At 40.8% G+C, this 26729-nt stretch overlaps 1 protein-coding gene across 6 annotated transcripts in view; it reads right to left on the bottom strand.

Moving 5' to 3' along the window:
- Window positions 1–26729, bottom strand: part of EPB41L4A (erythrocyte membrane protein band 4.1 like 4A) — a 279429-nt gene that overhangs the window by 135700 nt on the left and 117000 nt on the right. For all 6 annotated transcript variants that reach the window (XM_081505741.1, XM_081505745.1, XM_081505742.1 and 3 more), the window contains one exon: window positions 26131–26235. In XM_081505741.1, the coding sequence (XP_081361867.1) occupies window positions 26131–26235 (105 nt within the window). The remainder of the gene's footprint in view (window positions 1–26130; window positions 26236–26729) is intronic.

Below are 26729 nucleotides of genomic sequence, written 5' to 3'. Positions count from 1 at the left end.
TGATGCTTTTGAACTGTGGTGTTGGAGAAGACTCTTGAGAGTCCCTTGGACTGCAAGGAGATCCAATCAATCCATCCTAAAGGAGATCAGTCCTGGGTGTTCATTGGAAGGACTGATGTTGAAGCTGAAACTCCAATACTTTGGCCACCTCATGTGAAGAGTTGACTCATTGGAAAAGACCCTAATGCTGGGTAGGATTGGGGGCAGGAGGAGAAGGGGACGACAGAGGATGAGATGGTTGGATGGCATCACCAACTCGATGGACGTGGGTTTGGATAGACTCCAGGAGTTGGCAATGGACAGAGAGGCCTGGCGTGCTGCAGTTCATGGGGTCGCAAAGAGTCGGACACGACTGAGCGATTGAACTGAACTGAACTGAACTGAACTGAATCCCCTCTATACCCAGCAGCGTTCTATCTATTTTGGGATTTGCAGAGATGCAATCTAGGAGACATAAGACATGGAACATTAACAAAAAATCTTAGAATTTACTTTGAGATTTAACAGCTGTGTGTGTGTTCACTCATTCAGTTGTGTCCGATTCTTTGCAACCCTATGGACTGTAGCCCACCAGGCTCCTCTGCCTATGGAATTTTCCAGGCAAGAATACTGGAGTGGGTTGCCCTTTCCTCCTCTAGAGGATCTTCCTGACCTAGGAATCAAACTCACATCTCTTGCATCTCCTGCACTGGCAGGTGGATTCTTTGTCACTGCAAGCCCCTTTAACAACTGCAGCTTGCATTTATTGACCTTACGATATGTCTGAAACTATCTAAGCCCATTTCTGGATTTATTATGTCATTTAACTGATTCAACTGAAAAGGTTCAAGTAGAACAGAAGTTTGATTTTTCCTCACATCAGGGTACTGGGCAGATGAATTAGTTGATAGGGCTTGTTATGAGTGGACGAATGTGAAATCATTTCCCAAATTATAAAATGCCATATGGACTTACGGGAAGTGTTGGGAATTTCATGTAGGCTAGGTGGGTAATTTGGAGAGTAGACTCAGATTAGTGAAGACTTAGGAAAAAAAAAAGTGTGGAGCTTGGATTATAAGTCCCTATTTACAGATGGGGTATTTCAGTCTCTGAAAGGCCTAGTGATGTATTCAAGATCATATTGTAAATGAGTTAGGGAATCACTAAAGTTTCCTGACGCTGGGTCCAGTACCTTAAGGGCATAGAAAACTTTAATTTGTAATTTGAAAAAAAGAAAAATGAAACCAATGGTATTTTACATGACCTGGGTACCTACTATGTGCCAAGCATTGTACTAGATGTTTTGCATATTATTTTTTCATGTTAACCTTTTGACAACCTTGTAAGAAAAGTACTTGTATCCTCATTTTATAGGTGGAGATAGAGCAGTGGCCTGCAGTCCTATAATGGGTCAATTAGGAAGCAGAGATTATAACTCAAACATGCCTGTATCCAAAATACATTCTATCTCCACTCTATCACTATGCCTTCACTCAAGTGAAATAAATCTGCTACATGAATTGTTCTCCAGTATTATTTATTTTTCCCAAATTTGATCATAACTGCGCTTTCAAGGGCTGGGCTTCCCATGGCCTCTCGAGAACCCACTCTAGTACCAACAGCAATTGCTAAACCTAATGACAGGTGCAGAGTCATCACCCACTGTCATGAAATACCTTTGTCATGTGGTCTCTCCCTCTGGCCTTTCTTCCTACTTCACTGACCACAGCTTCACAGTCTCCTCTATTGGTTGCTCACTATCTCCTTAACCAGGAAAGGCTGGACTGCCCTGGGCTCACACCTTACAACCAGGCTCCCGGCTTTAAATGTCATCTATACATGACACCTCTCAAACGCATAGCCAGACCAGAACTGCCCCCCGAAGCCAACTAACTTCCTACTTAGATGCCTATTACAACCTAAACTTTACATGTTCAAAGAGGAAATGATGATTCTACTCGCTTCCAGAAAAACCTGTTCTCCTGTAGTCTTTCCCTTCTCAGTAAATGATATAAAACTCTTCCATTGGTTCCAGTCAAAGCCTCTTTACCGTCTATCTCTTCTATCAATCGGCAAATACTGTTGGCTTATGTTAAAATACAAATAGAATCTGACAAATTCTTCCCACTCCTAGGGCCAAGCAGTCATCACCATTCACCTGCATTTCTTAAACAACGCCTTTAATGGTATCGCAGGTTCTACCTCAGCATTTAGAGGAATGCTTTAGAAATGCAGAGCAGATCAGTTTACTCTCCTTCTCTACATCCTCCAGTTGTTTCCCTTCTTACTCAAATTAAAGCCCAAAGCCCTTAGGAAGATCCGTAAGGCCCTACCTGGTCTGGACCCGCTCCTGCCACTCTGCATTGTGTGTCTGGATGATGAGATGGCAGGAAGGACCTTAAGAAAAGTGTTAGTGGAAGTCTTGGGGCCCCCATGCATGAGTGCGTGTGAAGTCACTCAGTTACATCCGCCTCTGAGACCCCATGGACTGTAGCCCGCCAGGCTCCTCTGGTCATGGGATTCTCCAGGAAAGAATACTGGAGTGGGCTGCCATGCCCTCCTTCAGGGGATCTTCCTGACCCAGGGATCAAACCGGCCTCTCTTAAGTCTCCTGCATTGGCAGATGGTTTCTTTACCATTAGCACCACCTGGGAAGCCCTTAGGGGCCCCAGAGGGGCCTAAAGGAAAGCAAAGAGAAACCTGTTGGAAGCAGGAAGAAAGACCTGACTCTTCAGGCAGAAATTTTAGAAATGCTGTTGCCTGGGGCAACATGGAAAATAAAAGATGCACTTATTGAACTGGACGATCTGGACAAGGAGATTTCCAGGCAGGCTGAAGAAAGTCTTGACTGACTTCTTTTGCTCCCAATAATGAAAGCTAAGAGGAAAGAGATATACTGAAAACTAACTGTGAAATATCAAGTAGGACTTAACACATTTGAAAATCAAATTCTCTCACTTTTAGACTTATCAAAAGGCAAATGATGCTACAATTAAGAAATGGTTCCAGGGCAAAGGCCAAATCCAGAGTGCCTCCAGGAAATTATGAATGTAACCGTAAAACGTCAGTCTTCAAAACATCTAATATGATATATTATCATTTATAAAGCAGATAGCTAGTGGGAAGCTGCTGTATAACACAGTGAGCTCAACCTGGTGCTCTGTGACAACTGAGAGGGGTTGGATGGGAGGTGGGGCGGGCGGGAGGTTCAAGAGGGAGTTCAGTTCAGTTCAGTTCAGTCGCTCAGTTGTGTATGAGTCTTTGCAAGTCCATGGACTGCAGCACGCCAGGCCTCCCTGTCCATCACCAACTCTCGGAGTTTACTCAAACTCATGTCCATCGAGTCAGTGATTTCATCCAACCATCGCATCCTCTGTCGTCCCTTTCTCCTCCCACCCTCAATCTTTCCCAGCATCACGGTCTTTTCAAATGAGTCAGCTCTTCACATCAGGTGGCCAAATTATTTGAGTTTCAGCTTCAACATCAGTCCTCCCAATGAACACCCAGGACTGGTTTCCTTTAGGATGGACTGATTGGATCTCCTTGCAGTCCAAGGGACTCTCAAGAGTCTTCTCCAACACCACAGTTCAAAAGCATCAATTCTTTGGCACTCAGCTTTCTTTATAGTCCGACTCTCACATCCATACATGACTACTGGAAAAACCATAGCCTTGACTAGATGGACCTTTGTTGGCAAAGTAATGTCTCTGCTTTTTAATATGCTGTCTAGGTTGGTCATAACTTTTCTTCCAAGGAGCAAGAGTCTTTTAATTTCATGGCTGCAGTCACCATCTGCAGTGGTTTTGGAGCCCCCGAAAATACAGTCTGTCACTCTTTCCCATCTATTTGCCATGAAGTGATGGGACCAGATGCCATGATCTTAGTTTTCTGAATGTTGAGTTTTAAGCCAACCTTTTTACTCTCCTCTTTCACTTTCATCAAGAGGCTCTTTAGTTCTTCACTTTCTGCCATAAGGGTGGTGTCATCTGCATATCTGAGGTTATTGATATTTCTCCCAGCAATCTTGATTCCAGCTTGTGTTTCTTCCAGCCCAGCGCTTCTCGTGATGTACTCTGCATAGAAGTTAAATAAGCAGGGTGACAATATATAGCCTTGACTTACTCCTTTTCCTATTTGGAACCAGTCTGTTGTTCCATGTCTAGTTCTAACTGTTGCTTCCTGACCTGCATACAGTTTCTCAGGGGGCAGGTTAGGTGGTCTGCTATTCCCTTCTCTTGAAGAATTTTCCACAGTTTGTTGTGGTCCACATAGTCAAAGGCTTTGGCATAGTCAATAAAGCAGAAGTAGATGTTTTTCTGGAACTCTCTTGCTTTTTCGATGATCCAACAGATGTTGGCAGTTTGATCTCTGGTTCTTCTGTCTTTTATAAATCCAACTTGAACATCTGGAAGTTCACGGTTCACGTACTGTTGAAGCCTGGCTTGGAGAATTCTGTGCGTTACTTTGCTAGCATGTGAGATGAACAATTGTGTGGTAGTTTGAGCATTCTTTGGCATTGTCTATCTTTGGATTGGAATGAAAACTGACCTTTTCCAGTCCTGTGGCCACTGCTGAATTTTCCAAATTTGCTGGCATATTGAGTGCAGCACTTTCACAGCATCATCTTTTAGGATTTGAAATAGCTCAACTGGAATTCTATCACCTCCGCTAGCTTTGTTAGTAGTGATACTTATGTGTATACTTATGACTGATTCACACTGTTGTATGGCAGAAACCAACATGACGTTATTAAGCAATTTTCCTCAAATTAAAAAAAAGATCTAAAACGATGCCTCATAAACGAAGAAAAGTTCCTCTAAGAATCTTAAGGGCATTGTTTTCCAAGTTTTACAAGGAATTAAGGTTTGAAGAGCTTATTTCAAGAAACAGTGATTTTTCCCTAATTATTAGAGAACTGAAAATCAAAACTACAATGACATATCACCTCACACCAGCCAGAACGACTATCATCAAACATCCACGAACAATGCCAGAGAGCATGTGAAGAAAAGGGAACTCTCCTACACTGTTAATGGAAATGTAAATTGGTACAGCCACTATGCAGAACAGTGTGGAGGTTCTTTAAAAAACTAAAAACTAAAAATAGGCCCTGCAATCCCACCCCTGGACATACATTCAAAGAAAAACATGATCCAAAAGGATACACGCATCTCACTGTTCACTGCAGCACTGTTTACAGTAGTCAAGACCTGGAAGCCACCTGAATGTCCATCAACAGGGGAGGGGATAAAGAAGATGTAATACATGCATATACAATGAAATATTACTCAGCCATTTAAAGGAATGAAATAATGCCATTGGCAGCAACACAGATGCTAGAGATTGTCATACTGAGTGAAGTATGTCAGACAGGGAAGGAAAAATATCACATGACATCCCTTACAAGTAGAATCTAAAAAGAAAGGATACAAATGAACTACTCATAGACTAGAAAGAGACTTAGAGAAGGAACTTAACAGTTGCTGGTGGGGAAGGATGGGGAAGGGACAGTTAGGGAGTTTGGGATGGACATGTTTGCACTGCTATATTTAAAAGGGCCTACTGTATAGCACAAGTAACTCTGCTTAATGTTATGTGGCAACCTGGATGGGAGGGGGGTTTGGGGAAGAATGGATGCACATATATGCATGGCTGAATCATTATGCTGTTCACCTGAAACTATCACAACATTGTCAATCAGTTGTGCATATGTGCTTAGTCACTCAGCCATGTCTGACTCTTTGTGACCCCATGGAACGTAGCCTACCAGGCTCCTCTGTCCATGGGGTTCTCCAGGCAAGAATATTGGAGTGGGTAGCCAATCCCTTCTCCGGGGACAATTCCCAACCCAGACACAGAACCTGGGACTCCTGTGTTACAGGTGGATTCTTTACCATCTGAGCCACCAGGGAAGCCCTGGAGAATGGATACACATATATATACAGCTGAGTCCTTTTGCTGTTCACCTGAAATTATCATAACATTGTTAATCGGTTGCACTCCAATACAAAATAAAAAAAAAATTTAAAGAAATGGAAATTTGTATGGCCTTTGTCAAACAGAATTGATTATAAATTGATTCATAAGAAATCCACAAATTTTTTAAAGAAATTATACCAGCTTCAGTTGAAGAGAGCATACACACTGAAAAGGGGCCTTTGGAACCCAACCTTCATCAGGCAGAAAGCAGACTGAAAAGACTGTTCAGCTGCAAACACACTTTACTTTTTATAGAAAGGGAAGGAAAACTCAGAGAACAGAACCAAAAGCCCCGAGGGCAGGGCCAACTGTCACAAGCAGTTAAGACCAAGCTTTAATCAAAGAAACGGCCGCATGATCCTGGCTAATTTCAGAACTGTTATGGACTAGTAACTTCTGCGTGCCTCCTGTTTTTCCTGATTTTAAATGCAACTGTCTACACCAATGATGGGCTTTCCTGGGGGCTCAGCAGTAAAGAATCTGCCTGCCAATGCAGGAGACACAGGTTCAATGCCTGGGTCAGCAAGATCCCCTGGAGAAGGACATAACAACCCACTCCAGTATTCTTGCCTAGGAAATCTCATGGACAGAAGAGCTTGGTAGGCTATATTCATGGTGTTGCAAAGAGTCGGACAAAACTTACTGACAAAACAACAACAACAAATACCAATTATCCTATCCTATGTGTGTTGCACCCGTATATGCTGAATGATGATCTGGGATATGTAGATATATATTTCTTTCCCTTCTAATTCACAGGTCTTCAGATCAAGAGGAATTATATTCACAAGATTGAACTGCAGGTACTAAAGAACAATACCCAAAGAGTCTGATTTGATGAGTTCCTGTACCTTAAGTCTGAGTCCAATGCCATACTAAATGAGATTTGGGAAGGCCTTGGGAGGGATGTGAGTGCATTTTATATGTAGGAAGAAGAGAAATAATTTTGGACTGGAAGATAAGACTTTCATGTTTTAAAACATGGGCAAATTTAGTTGATGCTCCTCTTTCATCAAGTGGGATCATCTAATCTCTCTTCCGTCTAAACACAGACTGGCCATTCCTTACTTCAAATCAGCTGCTGCTGCTGCTGCTGCTAAGTCGCTTCAGTCGTGTCCGACTCTGTGCAGAATACAGCAAAAGTAATACTCTCTGACTTCTGGGCTTAGTTATAAAAGGTGATACTGCTTTGCCCCTCCCTCCCTATCTTCCTCTGAATGCCTGTCCTGGGAACCCAAACTCTACCCTGTGAACATGTCAAGCAACAACATGTAAAGTCCACATGTAGGTGTTCCATCACCAGCCAAGCCCAAGCCAGTGCCAACATCCACAATCAGACACGTGGCTGAGATTTCAGATGACTGCAGCCTCCAGCCTTTGAGCCTCCCCAGTTGAAAATAGTGATGCAGAGATAAGCTATCCCTACCAAGCCCTGTCCTCATCACAAGTTCATGAACAGAGTCGCATTTTTTTTTTTTATTGGCTGTGCTATGCGACTTGTGGGATTTTAGTTCCCTGACTAGGGATTGAAACCATATCCTCAGCAGTGAAAGCATGGAGTCCTAACCACTAGTCCACCAAGGAATTCCTAGAGTTGCCTTAATGTATTTATATGTTTTAAAAGAAAAAACCTCATGTATATATCTGTTTGGCTGTGCTGGGTCTTCCTTGCTGTATGAGCTTTTCTCTAGTTGTGGTGAGCAGGGGCTACTCTCTAATTCTGGTCCATAGGCTTCTCACTGCAGTGGCTTCTCTTGCTGGGAATCACAGGCTCTAAGGCACAGAGCCTTCAGTAGCTGCAGCTCCTGGGATATAGAACACGGGCTCAGAAGTTGTGGTATACAGGCTCAGATCCCCTGCAGCATGTGGGACGTTCCCAGATCAGGGATGGAACCCATGTCTCCTGCACTGGCAGGCAGATTCTTTACCACTGAGCCACCAGGGAAATCCACCTTAATTTAAAGTCACTAAAATTTGAGGTGAATGTTACAGAGCCATGATTAACAGGAACATATGCTAATTCATCAAGGTCTAAAGAGATCCTCACTCTTGCATTCAACAGGTCTGCTGTTCCCTCTATGTTTAAATCATCTGTGAACCTGATAAGCATGCCCTACCCTCTACAGCTTTACCCTAGGAGCTGATATCAATACTGTAACCCCAATGACATCCCACTCCAGTACTCTTGCCTGGAAAATCCCATGGACGGAGGAACCTGGTAGGCTACAGTCCATGGGGTCGCTAAGAGTTGGATACGACTGAGCGACTTCACTTTCACTTTTCCCTTTCATGCACTGGAGAAGGAAATGGCAACCCACTCCAGTGTCCTTGCCTGGAGAATCCCAGGGATGGCGGAGCCTGGTGGGCTGCCGTCTATGGGGTCGCACAGAGTCGGACACAACTGAAGCGACTTAGCAGCAGCAGCAGGACATACCTAGAGACCTCCTTCTAAATTCATAGCATTCAAAAATCAGTTCTCTCTGCTTAAGGCTTAGTCAACTAAACTATCTTTCAATTTAACCATCATATTTTTCATTTAATCCACAAATATATCAACTATTCTGTATAACTTTCTGAATTCTAAATATACTAGTTTTATCAGAAATAAAGCAGTCAGACATGAGTTGATTTTCTGGTTATTAATAGAACCATGTTGGATTATAGTGACCAACTATTATACCTCCTTATAGCCCACAGATCATCCCTTGGACATGCCTTCCTGCCAAGCTATGACTATCTGCAGTTGGGCTTCTGCACAACTGCATCCAATAGGTGGTTCCTAATCTCTCAGGGGCCAGGATATCCAATAAGAAATGAGTTTGGATTTATTCTTAAAATAAAAATAAAGTGTCTTAAGCATGACAGATTTCATGAGAAAAGTCCTGAATCCTTGAATGGACTTTAAGATATTACCTTAGTGCTATAGGGCTTCCCTGGTGGCTCAGATGGTAAAGTATCTGCCTGCAATGCAGGAGACCCAGGTTCAATCCCAGGGTTGAGAAGACCCCCTGTAGAAGGAAATGGCAACCTACTCCAGTACTCTTGCCTGGAGAATCCCATGGACAGAGGAGCATGGTGGGCACACTCCATGGGGTCGCAAAGAGTAGGACACGACTGAGCAACTATCACTCAAGAGACTTCAGTTTTTTTTCAGTAAGTTTTGTCTACCTTTTGGATAAATGAAGTTGCTACCTACACACTTCTAACATCTGAATAAGTGAGGCATCATGATTTATCTTGAAATAGAATCTTAAATCTGCCATACTTTGAAACTGTAGTAATTGGACTAGAGTTTGTTTTTAAACTCTGTTCAAGTAACTGAATATAAGGAACCATATAATTTGTCACAGAGGAGCCAAGCTAACCCAAGGGGTGATGCAGTGAATTGGGCACGGGTACCCTGCTCAGGGCCACTATACATAGTTGTGCCCAACTCTAGAGGCCAGGATTACATGGTTAGCCCAGATGCATATGGAAGCCCTGGTGGAGGGCTCTTCTTCTGCATTTATATCTGTTTCCCCTGCTGCTGCTGTGTACATGCTCAGTCACGTCCGACGTTTTACCACCCCATGGACTGTCGTCCTCCAGGCTCCTCATCCATGGGATCTTCTGGGCAAGAACACTGCAATGGGTTGCCATTTCTTCCTGCAGAGGATCTTCCCGACCCAAGGATCAAACCTACACCTCCACGCCTTCTGCATTACAGGTGGATTCTTTACCACTGACCTACCTGGGAAGCCCCTGTTTCTCTCTAAATGACCTTAAAAACTTCAAAGTCTTACGACTCTAAAAACCTAGGGAATCCTAAATGTGACACTGTCCTCTCAGGAACCCAGCTACTTGCCTAACATCTCCACCTAGATGTCCACTGGGCATCTGAAACTTTACCTGTTCAAAAGCGAACTACTGACTCCCCACTCCCAAAACCCAGCTCCTCAGTCAGATGCTATCACTTCTTAGCTTCAACTTCCAATAGGTTCCCACATACCCAGGCTCCCACAGGCTCTCAGGCACTCTACAACACACACCCTCCTGCTGGTCAATCTTTCACCCTCCTTCTCACTACTCTTAGCACCACTGGCCTTTTTCTCATTTCTAGAAGACTTTATATTTATCCTTGTTTTAAGCCACTGAACAGCTGCTCCTTCTGCCTGCCAAGGCCCCTCCGCTTCTTGTCTTTCAAGTCTCAGTTTAAATGGTACCTCAGAGAGACTTTTTCTGACCACTCAACAAAAGGAGTCACTCTGGCACAAGTTATGTTATTTTCAAAGCATTTGTCACTACGTGATATTTGAACACATATTTACAATTTATCTCTCCCTAGAATATAAACTAGGGACCTTGTCTTTTGCTGACCACTGCATTCTAGTTGCTGAGACACAGTGGTCACCCAGTAAGAATCTGCTCTGTGACTCAGTGGAAATGAGAACTAGCATTTGCTCTTATCTCATCACAGTCCCAGGTCAGGTATGGGACACCAACAAGAATAAAGGTATCATACTGTAAACAAAAAGTTTTCTGAGTAAATATTCTCTGTAAAATGCCCTGCAACCCAAAAAAGTGGTGGGCATCATTTTTGCTTAAAAAATTAAGCTCCTATATATCATCATCTTTTAAAGGGCATACTTTTGTTACCTCAAAAGCTACTCTGAAATTTCACAATCCAAAAGAGAAAGTGGGTAAATTTTGCCTCTGTCCCCAAAGAAAGTACCTGCCCAACTTTGAACAATTTTTGGAGCACCTCTCTTACTGGAATAGGTCATACAAAAATGGTCAAACTAGTCATCTTAGCTTTTTTTTTTAAGGTTTTTAAAAATAACATTTATTTCTTAAAAGTTAACATGTGTATAACAGGAAACCAAAAAACACAAGAAGCAAAAAAAAAGTCATTCATAATCATAAACAGTTTATCATTTGATGTGTCCTTCTGGGTCTCACTTGTGTATTTTCATAACTAAGCATCCATTTTTATGTAATCAAGATCATACAGTTATGTGTCATGCTGTTTTACACATCATGAATATTTACCATTTCAAAGTCCCAAAGCTGTGAGTATTTTGATAACCAAGGTGGTCATCTCAGCTTTTAGTACATGCAATATATTTTAAATTTAATGAATTTCAAGATAAAATAATATAGGAAATAATGCGTTTTGTCAGTAAGCTACTGGCACATTCCAATCAAATCTCTTTTTATATTCATGAAGAAAACCCTCTTAAGATTCTGAATAAGGTTAAATCAAGGTCAGTTTATCAGAGGTTTGTATCAGAACACTAGATTAAAAAAAAAAAACCAACCCTTGTTTCCTATGATAATCAGAAAAATGTCTAGAAACATTAACTCTAAAACCACTCACTGCTTTCCCATTAGCCAATCAATCAATCATCTTAAATTCCATCCTGTATAGTTCATTCTGAGTCAACTAGGTAGAAGACAGTCTAATAAAATGTTCATGGTAGTGAAATCGGCAATATTCTTGTCATGCACTTAAACAACTAAGAAGGTGTGGGTCACAGAAATTGGTCACACAAAACCTGTTTTATTGACAAAAAGAACACAGCATACAGGCATACTTTGTTACATATGCAAATATATGTGGGTGTGTATATATAGTGAAGTTAGTATCATTTCTGATAGCTTTGTTTTAAAGTATTTTGTACCTTTATCATGTTCAACTGTTTCTCCTTTTAATCTATTTTTGATGAAAAAAGACACTACTTGCCATTAGTGAAGAAAGAACTCTCTGTGCATGATGGAACTCAGTCCTTCACCTTACTCAATCTGGAAGACAAATTTATGGAAGCCACGGGATGGACTATTTTATTACATTTTATCAGTAAGCTGGCACATCCCAATCAAATCTCATTTTACATTCATGAAGAAAATCCTCTTAAGAGTACATGACCCATGGAAAACACATTGTGTCTATTATGATCAACCAGCTGGGAGGGAAAAGGAATGGGGGGAAAAAAAGAACTACAAGAGGGTTAGGCTCAGATGTACCATGGAGCTGACCCTAGACAAATCTAGGTCCTTCAAAAGCATTTTTGAAACCATGTCAAAAAAATAAACAGAAAGGCTTCCCTGGTGGTCCAGTGGCTAAGAATACACCTTGCAATGCAGGGGATACAGGTTCGACCCCTGGTCAGGGAACTAAGATCCCACATGCCACAACTAAGACTCAATGCAAATAAATAAATAATTTTTAAAAAAATAACTTTTTTTTAAAAAAATCAACATACACAACAAAGAATAATCAGAGCATGCTCTGCTGGGGTTCTTTCCAGCAGGCCAGCTTGTAAATTCTCACTACCCAGCAAGTGACTGGACTCGGAAGAAATCAGACCCACTCTAAACAGAAACCAGTTCCAGAAAAGCATCATCACTTCCTTTCTTTTCTTTTCTTTTTCTCTTTTGGCTGCACTGGGTTATTGTTGCTGCTTTCTCTAGTTCTGACATATGGTCCTCTCCAGTTGCAGTGTGCCGGCTTAGTTGCCCTGAGGCATATAGGATCTTGGGCTTCCCGGTTGACTTGAGAACCTGCCTGCAATATGGGAGACAGGGCTTTGATCCCTGGGTTGGGAAGATCCCCTGGAGAAGGGAATGGCTACCCACTCCAGTATTCTTGCCTGGAGAATTCCATGGACAGAGAAGCCTGGTGGGCTATATCCATGAGGTTACAAAGTCAGACATGACTGCGAGATTAACACTTTCACTTCATATGGGATCTTAGTTCCCCAACCAGGGGTCAAACCGGTGTCCCCAACATTGGAAGGCAGAGTCTCAATCACTGGACTTGCCAGGGAAATCGTATCACTTCTTTCCTTAATAGAAACTGTTCATCAACTACAGAGAAATAGAAAAACCTATTTTATTAAAAATACTATTTATTATGAACACATTCTTAAAAAAATCATAGCCACCAGTGACATTACCTGAACTCAAAGTCTCATACACCTCCTTCTACCACATACTACACTACCTCTTACAAAAGAGGAAGATGCCGAATAGCACTCGATAACCTCCAGCATACTAAGAATATCATTCATCTGTAACTTCCTGCAATTCCATATACTTCCAACATAACATCCTAATATCTCAGTAACGTTTATATATATGTATACACACACACACATGTATTTATGAAGTCTAGTTAAAATGAACAAGAGGAAAGTCCTTTCTTAAGAGACCCAAGGCAATAAATTCAAAGAACAGTGGGGAACAGAGGCAGCAAACAAAGAAAAGCAAAGAGAGAAGCATTCTTGTCAGAGTGCCCTTTCGCTGACCTGCCATCTGTCCAGGTGAGAGAGCACCTAATTGGCAGTGGCAGAGGTGGTAATAAGAGTGAGAAATGGGGCATAATCCCTACCATCAAGGAGTTTTCAATCAAGTGGGAGACATTGTTTAAGAGAAAAATACAAGGTAGTAGTCCTCACCTGCCTTCTATGAAACCTGTATGCAGGTCAAGAAGTAACAGTTAGAACTGGACATGGAACAACAGACTGCTTCCAAATTGGGAAAGGAATACATTGAGACTGTATATTGTCATCCTGCTTATTTAACTTATATGCAGATGCTGGTCTGGATGAATCACAAGCTGGAATCAAGACTGTCAGGAGAAATGACAATAATTTCAGAAATGCAGATGATACTGCCATTATGGTAGAAAGCCAAGATGAATTAAACAGCCTGTTGATGAAAGTGAAAAAGGAGACTGAAAAAGCTGGCTTAAAACTCAAAACTAAGATCACAGCATCCAGTCCAATCACTTCATGGCAAACAGATGGGGAAACAATGGAAACAAAGACAGACTATTTTCTTGGCCTCCAAAAGCACTGTGGACAGTGACTGCAGCCACGACATTAAAAGACACTTGCTCCTTGAAGAAAAGCTATGACAAACCTAGATAGCATATTAAAAAGCAGACATTACTTAGCCTATTACAGTCTGTCTAGTCAAAGCTATGGTTTTTTCAGTAGTCATGTATGGGTGTGAGAGCAGACAATAAAAAAGGCTGAGAGCTAAAGAATTTGAAGCTTTGAACTGTGGCATTGGAGAAGGCTCTTGAGAGTCCCTTGGACTGCAAGGAGATCAAACTAGTCAATCTTAAAGGAAACCAATCCTGAATATTCACTGGAAAGACTGATGCTGAAGCTGAAGCTCCAATGCTTTAGCCAACTGACACGAAGAGCTGACTCATTGGAAAAAGACCCTGATGCTGGGAAAGACTGAAGGCAGAAGGAGAAGGGGATGACAGAGGATGAGGTGGTTGGATGGCATCATTGACTGAATGGACATGAGTTTGAGCAACTCTGGAAAATAGTGAAGGACAGAGAAGCTTGGCATGCTGCAGTCCATGGGGTCGCAAAGAGTCAGACACTACTGAGCGACTGAACAATAAGAATTTCCAATGCATGGCAGGAGTAAGCCTAGGGAATTTCTGGGGGATGAGAGAAAGCTTTAGGAAGACATCTCAATCAGATGGTAAGAAGAGCAGGATCACCAGGTAAAAATGAGGCACGAAAGACAAGAAGGGTATTCAAGTCAGAGAAGCAGAGGGTACATCACGAGACACTACAGTACAGGTAAGGAGCTGCAGATAGTTGAGTGTAGTGTTCATGTACCTGTAGTGCAGATTTGGGTGGAGGATGGCTGGGGGACTAAAGAGAAGAATTACAGTGCAAGAAAAGCTCTAGAACAACAAAGGGCCACATTTCTTAAAGGATCTTGTAAACGTTGTTACGGAATTTCTGAATTTTTCTTTAGGAATTCATTAAAGAATTTGAAGCCACAGAGAAGACATTCTTAAAGTAGTATTTCTGAAACAAAACTACAATTGCAAGAGGAAAAACATGGGAGGGAGCAAGAGTAAAGACAGGAAGACCAATCAGAAAGTTGTTACAGAAATCCAGGCTCCCATGCTGGCACTTCAACCAGGATTCAGGGCTGGGGACTGGTGCTGGAAGGTTAAGAGGTGACCACAGTCCTGCTGACAAACTGCTCTCCCAGCTTAGTTATCAACAGTGGTTCTTTTCACTCTCAAAAGTATCCTAGGTTGGATGGTTAATTACACAGTCACATTAGTTATTAAGAACTGACAGGACTTGGTGACTTGTCAGCTCTGAGGAGGGGAGATGATGGATTTGGGGATGACACCCTAGCTTGAATGGCAGCATTCACCAAGGTATTCAAGAAGAAGAGCAGGCACCTCTTATGCAACTGGAAGAACGTCCTAAAGGGTACACAGACAACAGACAGTTTTAAGGGGCTTAATTCCAGGATCCTCAACTTCCATATACATTTTTCTTCCCACTTTTATTGAGAAATAATTGACACACACAACTGAGTAAGTTTAAAGCATTCAACACGATGGTGTAATTTACATATATTGTGAAATGATTACTGCAATAGGTTTAGCTAACATTCACCTTCTCATATACACACAATAAAAAGAAAATAAAAAATAGTTCTCCTTTTGATGAGAACTCTTAGGATTTGCTCTCTTCATACACACATTCTAGACCTGATCTACTGGGAAAATCCTCGAGCAGAAAAATAGAAATATTTTTAAATACCAGTGTTAGCAAAGTTGCCTTCAATAAAACACTCTTAAACCAGAAGAGCAGGGCGCTCTGTCTTTCCCAATCTTACATGTCCTTCTGGTAAGGACTAGACAAGGTGAGAGAAGTATGGTATTTTGCTCCTTGGCAAGGTTGTTCTGAATTCAGGTATATTAAGAACAAGGCAGCAAAAGGAATGGTGATTTTTGTTTAATGATCTTGCAACTTCCACCATCCAGCTATTATCAAAATACATAAAAATATGGCTAGGTCAGGAGACAGAGATCCATAGAAAAAACAAATCAAAGCCCCGGTAAACCTATCTCATCTAAGTGAAAAAACACCATGCCTTATCTGTCTATACTCATCCAGAAATCAAATTCCAAGGTGAAATACTTGTCACAGGACACATGTTAACATTTTTATTTAAACTGACAAAAGACAGAATACATGCTGGGTTAGCTGAGTAAGGTTTGATAACTGGTTTTGCCAACGTAAAAGTTGGACTCTTTTCATAAATTGGATGAACTAAATTTGCAGCTCCATAATTCTGATGAAAATACAAATACGCAAGTAGATAAAAGCATTTTATCAAAAAATCATATATTGACAAATGTTCATAAAATTAACAATTTTTAATTTTCCTAATCCTTTCAAATCAAAATGGATTACATCAGGTGCCTCTAAGTAACAGAGAAAAAACATAATAAATATTGCTTTGATAAATCTTGGTAAAGCATTCTTAATACATCTCCCAGAAATTGTGAAGTTGAATTACTCTAATGATTACAAACTGTTTGCCACTCACAAGTTTTGAATCCCTTGCTTTCAAACTAAACTAAAGCAGAACCTGATGAGTGGTCTGAGATACCCTTGCTCTCAGAGCAGGCTGAGAAGGGATGGTGATGACTACAGTACATCCGAGATGCCTAACAGATTACTGAAAACAATTTTAGATGACAGATCACTATGTGATTTTTGGAGGGGGGGCATATAACTCAGGAGAGTTCAAAGAACTGAGTGATCTTCCTTTATCAAAACTCCTTCCTTTTCAATCTACCTCCTTTAGTAGATAAGGTTACTCAGTGCTCATCCTTATAAAGACAAGAAATAGGAATAAAATTGATGCTGACCCCTGTCTCACACCAGTATATTATAATCATCCAGGAGTATGTGAACTAACTGAGAAGAAGCAGTCCAGTATTTTATCAAGATGCACTTACAATAAATGTTCACTTTTTAAGAATTATTAAAATGTATAATACTTTGCTGTCTTAATTGATAGCCATAGTAATAATAAATATTCTTAAGGCTCATTAACAAAGCCTTAAGGTTTCATGAAATAAAGTTAAAATTTCAATTTATAAAAAAAAATAAATAAAATTTCAATTTCTAAAAATGGTAAAATGTGTAGCTACTAGATGACATGGCCAATAAATTAATATTAAAATAATCCAATATACAAAAAATAAAATAAAATTTCAATTTCTATATATAATATTGTAATGGATAAATATATTTTGTTAATAAAATACAATAAGAGAAAATTCTATGAAAAAAGTAGAATAAGTTTACAAACATAAAAGAAATAAAGAAAATTCTCTGACGTCTAATGTAAAACTTTTTTAAAGGTTGAGGATGAGTACCAAAATTACCATGACATAGATTCACTTAAGACTATACATTTAAGATTCACTTAAGAATAATGCAACAGATTTTACAGTGTCAGTGCTTACGATAAACCAAAAACCTGTATCAATTTAAATGTAGGATAAAATTTTCATTCTCAACCTAAAATTATACAAAGGTGAATAGCTTTTTTCTTTAATCTGGAAAATCATTACTCTTGAGAACATTTGAGAAAAAAAAAAAAGAGCAGGCCTGGAGGTGTGATGATGACTTCAGTTTTGAATATGTGGGGCTGGGGGCGCTGAGGGCCATCAAAGGACAGAATAAGAGCTAACACTCAGGCCACACCGACCGTACAGCTTAAGGCACTAGTCTGGGTGTTTACAGACTCCTTCACCCTGAACTACCACCCCTGATACTATTATTTGAGTTGATACTGTTATTATCCCTACTTTATAAGTGGGGAAACTGAGGCATGGAGATTCACCCAATGCCTCACAGTTCTTCCAAGTAGTAAAGGCTATATGAATCCAGACAGTCTGAATGCAGAGTCTGTATGCTGTATACAGTATGATGCCTTGAGATGTCTAAGTTGGTGATAGAAATTTGAGGAAAAACTGAGCCTTTAGATAGTAATTTAAATCATACAGCAGATACAATTATATAGGAGGAGTGACAAAATCAACAGCAGGAAAATGAGAGCTTCAGTGGTAAGGATTCCTATAAAGACACTTTTGGTGTTCCCTTCCAGGCCCCTGAACCCATGAAGAACCTCAAGTCATGTCTTCCCCTCCCCGGCCAGGTACCCTTGTTGTGCTGTCATCAGTCCTCCCAGGCTACTGCACTGTTCATGATGCTCTTTATGAAGTCAGGGGGCTACTGAAGAAAACATTTTTAGGAAAGGCAGAGGAAAAGTGATGCTAAAGAAGACTGAACAGGAACAACCAAAAGAAAACTCAAAAAGAGAAAAGCAAGGAGAATGTGTTGTCAGAAGAGCAAAATAAGATTTCAAGAACTGAGTCAATGGTCGATGCAATAGGAAGATTAAGGAAGACAAGGGCTTAAAGTTTCACCTGGATACAGCAACTCATGACTACCCTGAGCACCATTTCAGTGTATGATGGGTATCAAAGCTGAACTGTTAAAATTCTATGAATGGGATCTGAGAAGTAGAGGCAATGAATTTATGCAAAGCTTTCTGTGGTTTAGGTGTGACACAGAGGGAGTCAGGAGAAGGCAATGGCAACCCACTCCAGTACTCTTGCCGGGAAAATCCCATGGACGAAAGAGCCTGGTGGGCTGCAGACCATGGGGTCGCTAAGAGTTGGACATGACTGAGCAACTTCACTTTCACTTTTCACTTTCATGCATCAGAGAAAGAAATGGCAACCCACTCCAGTGTTCTTGCCTGGAGAATCCCAGGAACGGGGGAGCCTGGTGGGCTGCCGTCTAGGGGGTCGCACAGAGTCAGACACGACTGAAGCGACTTAGCAGCAGCAGCAACAGCAGAGGGAGTCAATATGGCAGTAGACAAAGGAGTGCATGCAAGTGGGAGTAGGGTGTTTTTAAAGGAAAGACACTTAAACGTGGCCAAATCTTGATGGAATAAAGGGAACACAGGAGAAGGCTGCAGATGCAGAAGCAAAATCCAGGAGAGAGGCATTGGGGCTCTTCCATTGAGAGGAGGGAAAAGGATTATTAAGAAGCAACTAAGAGTCCCTTGGACTGCAAGGAGATCCAACCAGTCCATCCTAAAGGAGATCAGTCCTGGGTGTTCATTGGAAGGACTCATTTTGAAGCTGAAACTCCAGTACTTTGGCCACCTGATGCGAAGAGCTGACTCATTGGAAAAGACCCTGACGCTGGGAAAGACTGAAGGCAGGAGGAGAAGGGGACAACAGAGAATGAGATGGTTGGATGGCACCACCAACTCAATGGACATGAGTTTGGGTAAACTCCAAGAGTTGGTGATGGACAGGGAGGCCTGGCATGCTGTGGTCCATGGGGTCACAAGGAGTCAGACACAACTGAGCAACTGAACTGAACTGAAGTGTGTGCAGAGGGTTAAGAAGCTGGGGAGTTTCCATCTGATTGCTTTTATTGTCTGTGAAGAGAAGAGTTCACCAGGGGAAAGGGCATTCATGTGCTGGCTGAATCTGTAATGCTAGATGTCTCCCTCCTTCTTTGACTTCTAAAGTTACAGGACAGCAGATCTGGCAGGTTGAATTCTATATTCTGAGAAAAGCTCTAACTAGATAAAATCTGCATTTGAAGGAGTAATTTGTAGAGAAGCCTCAAGCTAACATTAAAATAGAATATGGGAACTCCTGCGGTGGACCAATGGCTAAGACTCAGCGGACCCAATGCAGGGGGCCCAGGTTCCATCCCTGGTCAGGGAACTAGATCCTGCATGCCGTGATGAAGATTAAAGATCCCATATGCCACACTAAGACCCACACACCCAAATAAGCAAAATAAATAAATATTTAAAGTAAAATCAGACATGATTATAACTATTAATTTTAAAACCAGACGTAGTAATAGGATATCACATTTACTCTTATTACTGCTTTCAATATTAACAAAACAGATCTTCAAAAATCTCCAGAGGTGTTTAAGAGTCCAGAGCTTATTTGATTTTCTCTCCTTTCCTCCAGACTGTTTCCTTCTTTCCTCTCCTTTCCTCCAGACTGTTTCCTTCTTTCCTCTAATATGTCTTAAAAACATATTATCACCAGCAATATTTTCCTCCATCCTAGTTTCAACAGGAAAAGTGTTCAAAATGTTTAAAACAGTAAAATACACAACAAGCTTTCAATTGTCCTCTCATTTGATCCTACAACAATCTTGAATGTTGGGGCAAGGAAAGCATCTCAGTATTCAGAAAAATGAAGTGACTTGACCTTTCTTAAAAGCAGACATAGGACTCAACCTATCTTGTGATTCCAAAGGCAGTTATCTGTTCCACTGCCACTTCACACTCCATTTATAATAACAAAGGCAGCTCATGTTTCCTTTCAGCTTCAGAGTAATTTCAAACTTGCCCAACTATTAAAGTGAATAAGCCTATACTAAAAAAAATCCCAATCCTCTGCCTATCATGAACAGATCTCCCTCCCTCCCTCATAATAAGGAATCTAGATAATCCTTGAAGCAGTAACTGATGTACTCATAGACTTCTGCAGATGTACACATGCAGTCCTAATCACAGAAATTCTGAGCACCTGCAGGAGGATATATGCTATTATTACCCAGAGAAGTAACCGTGTCTCGTGTTTCTGCCTAATGCAGTGAACCCAAACATGAAAGCCTCATGTTTCCACTGAGCAAGCAAAATAAAATTCTCCCCACAGTAACCACATGCATTGGTTTCTTTTTGATGATGCAATAAATGACCATAAACTTGTGGCTTAAAACAGCAGAAATTTATTATCTTACAATTCTGAAGGCCAAAAGTCTAAAATGATCTCAGTGGGTATAAGAGACTGAAGGTCTGTGTCCACTACAAGTTTACATGTTAAAGCCCCAATCCCATATGTATCTGTGTGTGCTCAGTCATGTCCAATTCTTTGTGACCCCATAGACTGTAGACTGCCAGGCTCCTCTGTCCATGGGGTTTTCCAGGCAAGAATACTGGAGTGGGTTGCCAATTCCTCCTCCAAGGGATCCTCCCGACCCAGGGCTCGAACCCTCATCTCCTGCATCTCCTGCATTGGCAGGTGGGTTCTTTACCACTGAGCCACCTGGGGTGATGGTAGTTGGAGGTAGGGCATTTGGGAGGTAACTAGGTCAGGGAGGAATGGGATTAGTGCTCTTACAAGAAAGGTCTTATATCACGTGCAATTACAAGCAGTCATCTGTCTGAAACCTGGAAAAGGACCCTCACCAGAACCCAACCACACTGGCACTCTGCTTTCAGACTTTCAGCCTCTAGAACTGTGAGAAACCAATGCTTCTTGTTTAAACCACCCAGCCTACGGTAACTTGTTAAAGCAGCCCAAACTGACTAAGACACTGGGCTTAAAACTTAAGTATAGGCAGGGCTGTGCTCCTTCTGGAAGAACCTGGGGAGAATCCTTGCCTTGCCTTTTCCAACTTTTAGAGGCCACCTGCCTTCTTGGTATCAAGGCCTCCTTCCAGTAAATGCACCACTTTGACCTCTGTGTCCACTGTCACATCTCCTCCGACTCTCTTGCCTTCTCTTTCATGTATAAGAATACATGTAACTATATTGGTCCCCCCCAGATAATCTCCCAATCACAAGATCCTTAATTTAGTCACATCTGCCAAGTCCCTTTTGCCATATAAAGTGACATATTCACAGGTGCTCATTAGGACACTGAGCAGAAAGCGCTGGTACCCACTTGAACTGAAGCTACACCAAGCGGAGCTGCTGGTCATGGGCCATGAGGGAAACGGGAAGCTGTTCCCAATGAGCAGCCACTGAACTGGTGACAGGCAGGCCTAGAACACGCTGGAGGGAGTCCACTCTCCTGACAGTTCTGCTGTCCAAGACTAAGGGTTAATACTTGAAGGGAATTTTAAATATTTACAGCTAGTGAGTGGCATGGTCATCAGACAAAACTGATGTGTTCTTGTAATCCTTATGACAGACTGCCTCACATCCACCTTCCATCAAGGCTGGAACTTTTCTGTAAGTCGAACCAAGGTCCAGATATAACAAGGACATATTCCACACAGACCAGTCTGGATTAAGAATGAACCTGATAACCCAGTTCAGAGCAGAACAGAAAGGAGGTTCTAGATCCAGGCTAAGTTCAACTGCTTTCACCGTTGCTACTTTTAGAAAAAGAAACTGCAACTACATGAGCTCCATGGTGCATCTAAAGGAAAGCCTGAGGTAATGCGGGAGGCACCACGTTAATTCAGTCTCAGTAAATGTGTCTTCATGAAGAACTACTTTTATTATCCCGAGATTCTTTTACAGACCCTTCCTGAGAAGTGAAGAAATTAGGAAGCCCAGAGTGTTCCAAATCAAGTCAGCTCTACTTCAGAGAGACATTAGCTTTAACAAGGCGTATTTCTACCCTGAATACTCATTGGAAGGACTGATGCTGAAGCTGAAGCTCCAATACTTTGGCCGCTGATGCGAAGAGCTGACTCACTGGAAAAGACTCTGATGCTGGGAAAGATTGAGGGCAGGAGGAGAAAGTGGGCGACAGAGGATGAGATGGTTGGATGGCATCACCGACTCAATGGATATGAATTTGAGCAAACTCCTGAAGATAGTGAAGGACAGGAAAGCCTGGTGTGCTGCAGTCCATGGGGTCACAAAGAGTCAGACACAATTGAACAACAACAATTACTCTTTACACATATATAAAACACATAAATCTAGGGATTTGCTACATAAATTTCCCAGGACTTGGTTCCATGGAATATACAGTTAAAGAAAATTTGAATTTTTTCATTTAACATTCCAGGCATGAAACTCCCTTTCCTCAGAATTCCTCATCTTACATGCATTCAAATCAGGATATTATTGTACTGAATAAATGAAACATCTTGAAGACATGAAGACTGGGGTTTCAATTCTGATCTGGTTATGTGACCTTGGGGATGTTGTTTAACCATTTTAGATTCCTTTTCTTCATCTCTAATGGTAGAGTAACAAACAATATTTAACTTGAACAGTTGTTCTGAGTATGTAATGAACACAAGAAAATGTTCAACAGTTGCTGGTGTATTGATGACAGTGATGGTGACGGCTGATACATCTGGATGGAGTCCTGTTGGTTATTCCTGTTCTCCAGGAGAGAAAACAAGTTGCCTGCGATGTGGGGTCTACCTGTCACAGGGACATATTTATCAGGCATGTATGTACATACTAGTTATTCAGTCATATCTGACTCTTTGCAACCCCATAGACTGTAGCCCGCCAGGCTCCTCTGACCATAGAATTCTCTAGGCAAGAATACTGGAGTGGGTGGCCATTCCCTTCTCCAGGGTCTCCTGAATTACAGGCAGATTCTTGACCGTCTGAGCCACCAGGGAAGCCCCCTTATTGCTGCCTAATTCTCTAGGGTAGCTGCCCATCTTCTCATGCCACACGCACCTATTTCCTGAGATGGGCATAACATCGTCCATAACCTTTCCTCGTCAGTTCTGCAGCCACTGCCAGTCTAACTCACCTATGAGTCTAACTCATCCTTATGCTTTGACCACACCTGGATGACTAGCAGTGCTGCAGGCTGCCTCCTGCATCGCAGGCAGATTCTTTACTGTCTGAGCCACCAGGAAAGCCCTCTACCTCCCCAACCCCCAGGCAAATGTCAGGCATGGCCCCAAGGCATGATCCACCGCTGATGGAGGGAGGGGAGGGAGAGCCTTTCTCTGATGCACCCGTCTCTTTTTCCTGTCCTCCTTCTTCCTTTCATCCCCAGCTCCTCTCCCCAATCTCTTTGTATTGGCTGCAAGAGTTGATCTAAATGGTCCCCATTAGGACCTCAAAGTCTTCTCTATGTAGGTCTTAATTACATGCAAGATCCTTACACAGGCATTGTTCATTGAAATAAGCTTCTGGGCACAGAAAGAGTAAAGCAGTAAACAAAATCCGATCTAATGGACAGTAATTCAGGGATATTCACAGAAATATTTCCTCTATTTTTAAGACAAAGACTTTTCACCATGTCCTGTGCTATTCTAACATCGGGTTATTCTTAAACTCTTATTTACCATAAGTAACTATGGGATACGAAGGGCTGTTTCTACTAGTATAGAGAGTCAGTAGGGAAATATGAACTGAGGTTTACTGACAATCCCCTCAAAAACTTACAGCTGGGGGGTTGCCCTTCTAGAGTGAAAAGGCTGCCTGTACTTCTTCCTGAGGGAGGTTCGAACACCTATCTCAAAATCCAAGAGAAGCACATCAGGAACGGAATTATGTCTTCCTTCCCAGACACACTCTACCAACCCTGCAGAAATGACAGGCTTTGATCAAACAGTTACCTAAAGGAAGGGTGAATTGTCATGACCTTATTCTCACAACTTCCTACAATTAAAAGGAAAACAAGACAATGCATTTGAACATGCAAAGACTAAGTCATGTTTACAAATCACCTCTATTTTTTCTGAGTTTACTAGAAAGAAACAAATTCAGAAGGCCAAAAAATCATGTGATTTACACAACTGATGTTTTTACCACTTAAAAAACATGCCTTAAATAAGTTTTCTCCTTCAAATTATGTATTTTCTCCTAAACCTGTATCACAAATGCCAACCCTTAGAAATAAAGGTAATGGAAAAATAAATTTTGATCTTAACAAGCCCTAGAAAACTTTAAATAAACCATCAGTACCACCTTCTAATTCTTTTGCAATGATACAAGCCATTGTATGAAATTCTCTAGCTTTTCACATTTTTTTCTTTGGAATGTTAAAAAAAAAAAAAAGACAGATAAGGTCTATACAATTTTAGCAAGACAGTCAATCTTTCCAGGCAAGGTCTGACATACTAGATAAGATCAAGAAACTGAATTTCCCTCTGCTAGGAAAAATGCTATTTCAAAAATATGAAGGTAATACAAGATATCTTCTATAGCCTTCAATTTAATCTCTCAGTATAGATTTACAGTTTTGCTATGTTGACTTATAGTCATACAAGACAGAATTCAGTGACCCTCTGAATATGTCCATTCCCTCTGAAGCATGTATTAATGACCATTTGCCTTTAGAAAGCAATTCCTATGGAAAGCTAAGTAACACACCCAATTTTTTATTCCTACTTTGTGAAATCTTCTTGTGAAACAGAATAAGCTTGTTATGGAAAAAACTCAAGAACATATTGCCATCAACAGCATTCCATTTGCCTGCCTCTTCTCATCCTAGCATGTTCTTAGGAAAAGAACAAAGAAACCCCACTCAGATAATCAGTGAACTGCAATGAACAGACCCCAGACCCAGATGATTCAGTGGAGGCTAAGAGAACTGAGGAAGAAAGAAGAGAAACTCTATTTCAACAGGCATATAAAAAAATGAAAGGTCAAATATGGTATTTTTAAGGTAAGCATATAAGCATTATAAGCATAATAAGACCTTCTAGCTCAGGTTAAGATCTGTGTTAGACTTTCAAGCCAAAAGTCATATTAATGAGTACACTTTCATATCTCAAAACCCTCACCTCCAAAATCTTTCCTCTTTTCATCATCCAAGAGAGCTTTTCAACCTTATAACCAAATAGAATCTACACTAATCAATTTGCTAAGTTTGTTAATAACTCTTTACCATCCAACCAGTCAGGAAGATCTTGAGTTAAATCCTCCTGAACAAATGACATCAAGCTTATGAATGAAAACCTCTACTTAGTTTATCTTATAATTGCTTGTCCAACTTATAAAACTTAGATAGGTACCTCTTTACACTGTATTTCTTTTAAATACCCTTTAACCATTTACTTTCCTAAAAAGCAATAATAACCACAAGAAGCTTAGCCTGATGTTCTGTGACAACCTAGAGGAGTGAGATTTGGGGCGGGGGGAGGCAGGGTGGGTAGAAGGGAGGCTCAACAGGGAGAGGATTTGTGTATATTTATAGCTGACTCCTGTTGTTGTACAGCAGAAACCAACACAGCATTGTAAGGCAATTATCCTCCAATTAAAATTTTTTTTTTAATTTTAAAAAGCAATAATACCTATCACTTCAAGACATTAGTCATTTGGCTCCTAACACATTAAATGGCTAATTCAGTCCTCCTAACAACACAAAGGGAAAGTACTCTCTATCATATAATTACAAAAAACAGAAACCATGTAAGCCACCTATAAAGAAATCTACACACACAAACTATGAATCCTACAACTTTACAGACTTTTGGCAGAAGAGGAAAAAATGCAAAGAAATTAGCAATGGAAAACATGTTTAAGTTTTTCAGTCATTTTCAGTTACAACAACCTAACCATCAAGAAAAGCCAGAGATACGATGAAATTTATAACCAGAAAGTTTAATATGAAGTCATTGTACTTACCGTCTGATGGTTTCTGTCACAGTAACGCAGTCCAAAATAATCTACCTCCACAAGGTTTATGTGACGAAATACGTGTTCAAGGACAACAGAAACTTTCGTTGACTTCTGCAAAAATAATTCACAGGTTGCGTTTTTTTTTTTTAATAAGGTGTCTTGTCTTTCTCAGTGGGACACAGCCACAGTTCTTATCTTTTATTAGCTTTGTTCACATGGAAACAATTTTATTAGCCCATAGTTCCCTTTTTAAGTTTTGCCTCAATTACAAAGAGATTTAAGTATTAAATAAATTTTCTAAAAAACAATTTTAAATTGTTATATATTATAAACTAATGAGATGTTTTTCTTATGAGACTATAAAATATCAAGACAAAATTATTATTTTAATAAAGATAATAGCTTATATGAAGTGCATCTAATAAATTCATCAAAAAAAATTTACTTTGGTTAAAATCCCATACTTCGCTCACTTTAAAAAGCAATTTTCACCAGGATCATTACTCCCACAACTAATGCAGAAGATATATAAAGTTAAAATAGCAATTTTTAATGGGCTTCCCTTGTGACTCAGCTGGTAAAGAACTGCCTGCAATGTGGAAAAC

Source organism: Giraffa tippelskirchi, chromosome 7, assembly GCF_054371585.1.
Source record: "Giraffa tippelskirchi isolate mGirTip1 chromosome 7, T2T-mGirTip1v1.2.pri, whole genome shotgun sequence".
NCBI lineage: Eukaryota > Metazoa > Chordata > Mammalia > Artiodactyla > Giraffidae > Giraffa > Giraffa tippelskirchi.
The sequence above is the reverse complement of the archived record's forward strand: the minus strand, read 5'-3'. Positions and strand labels throughout refer to the sequence as shown.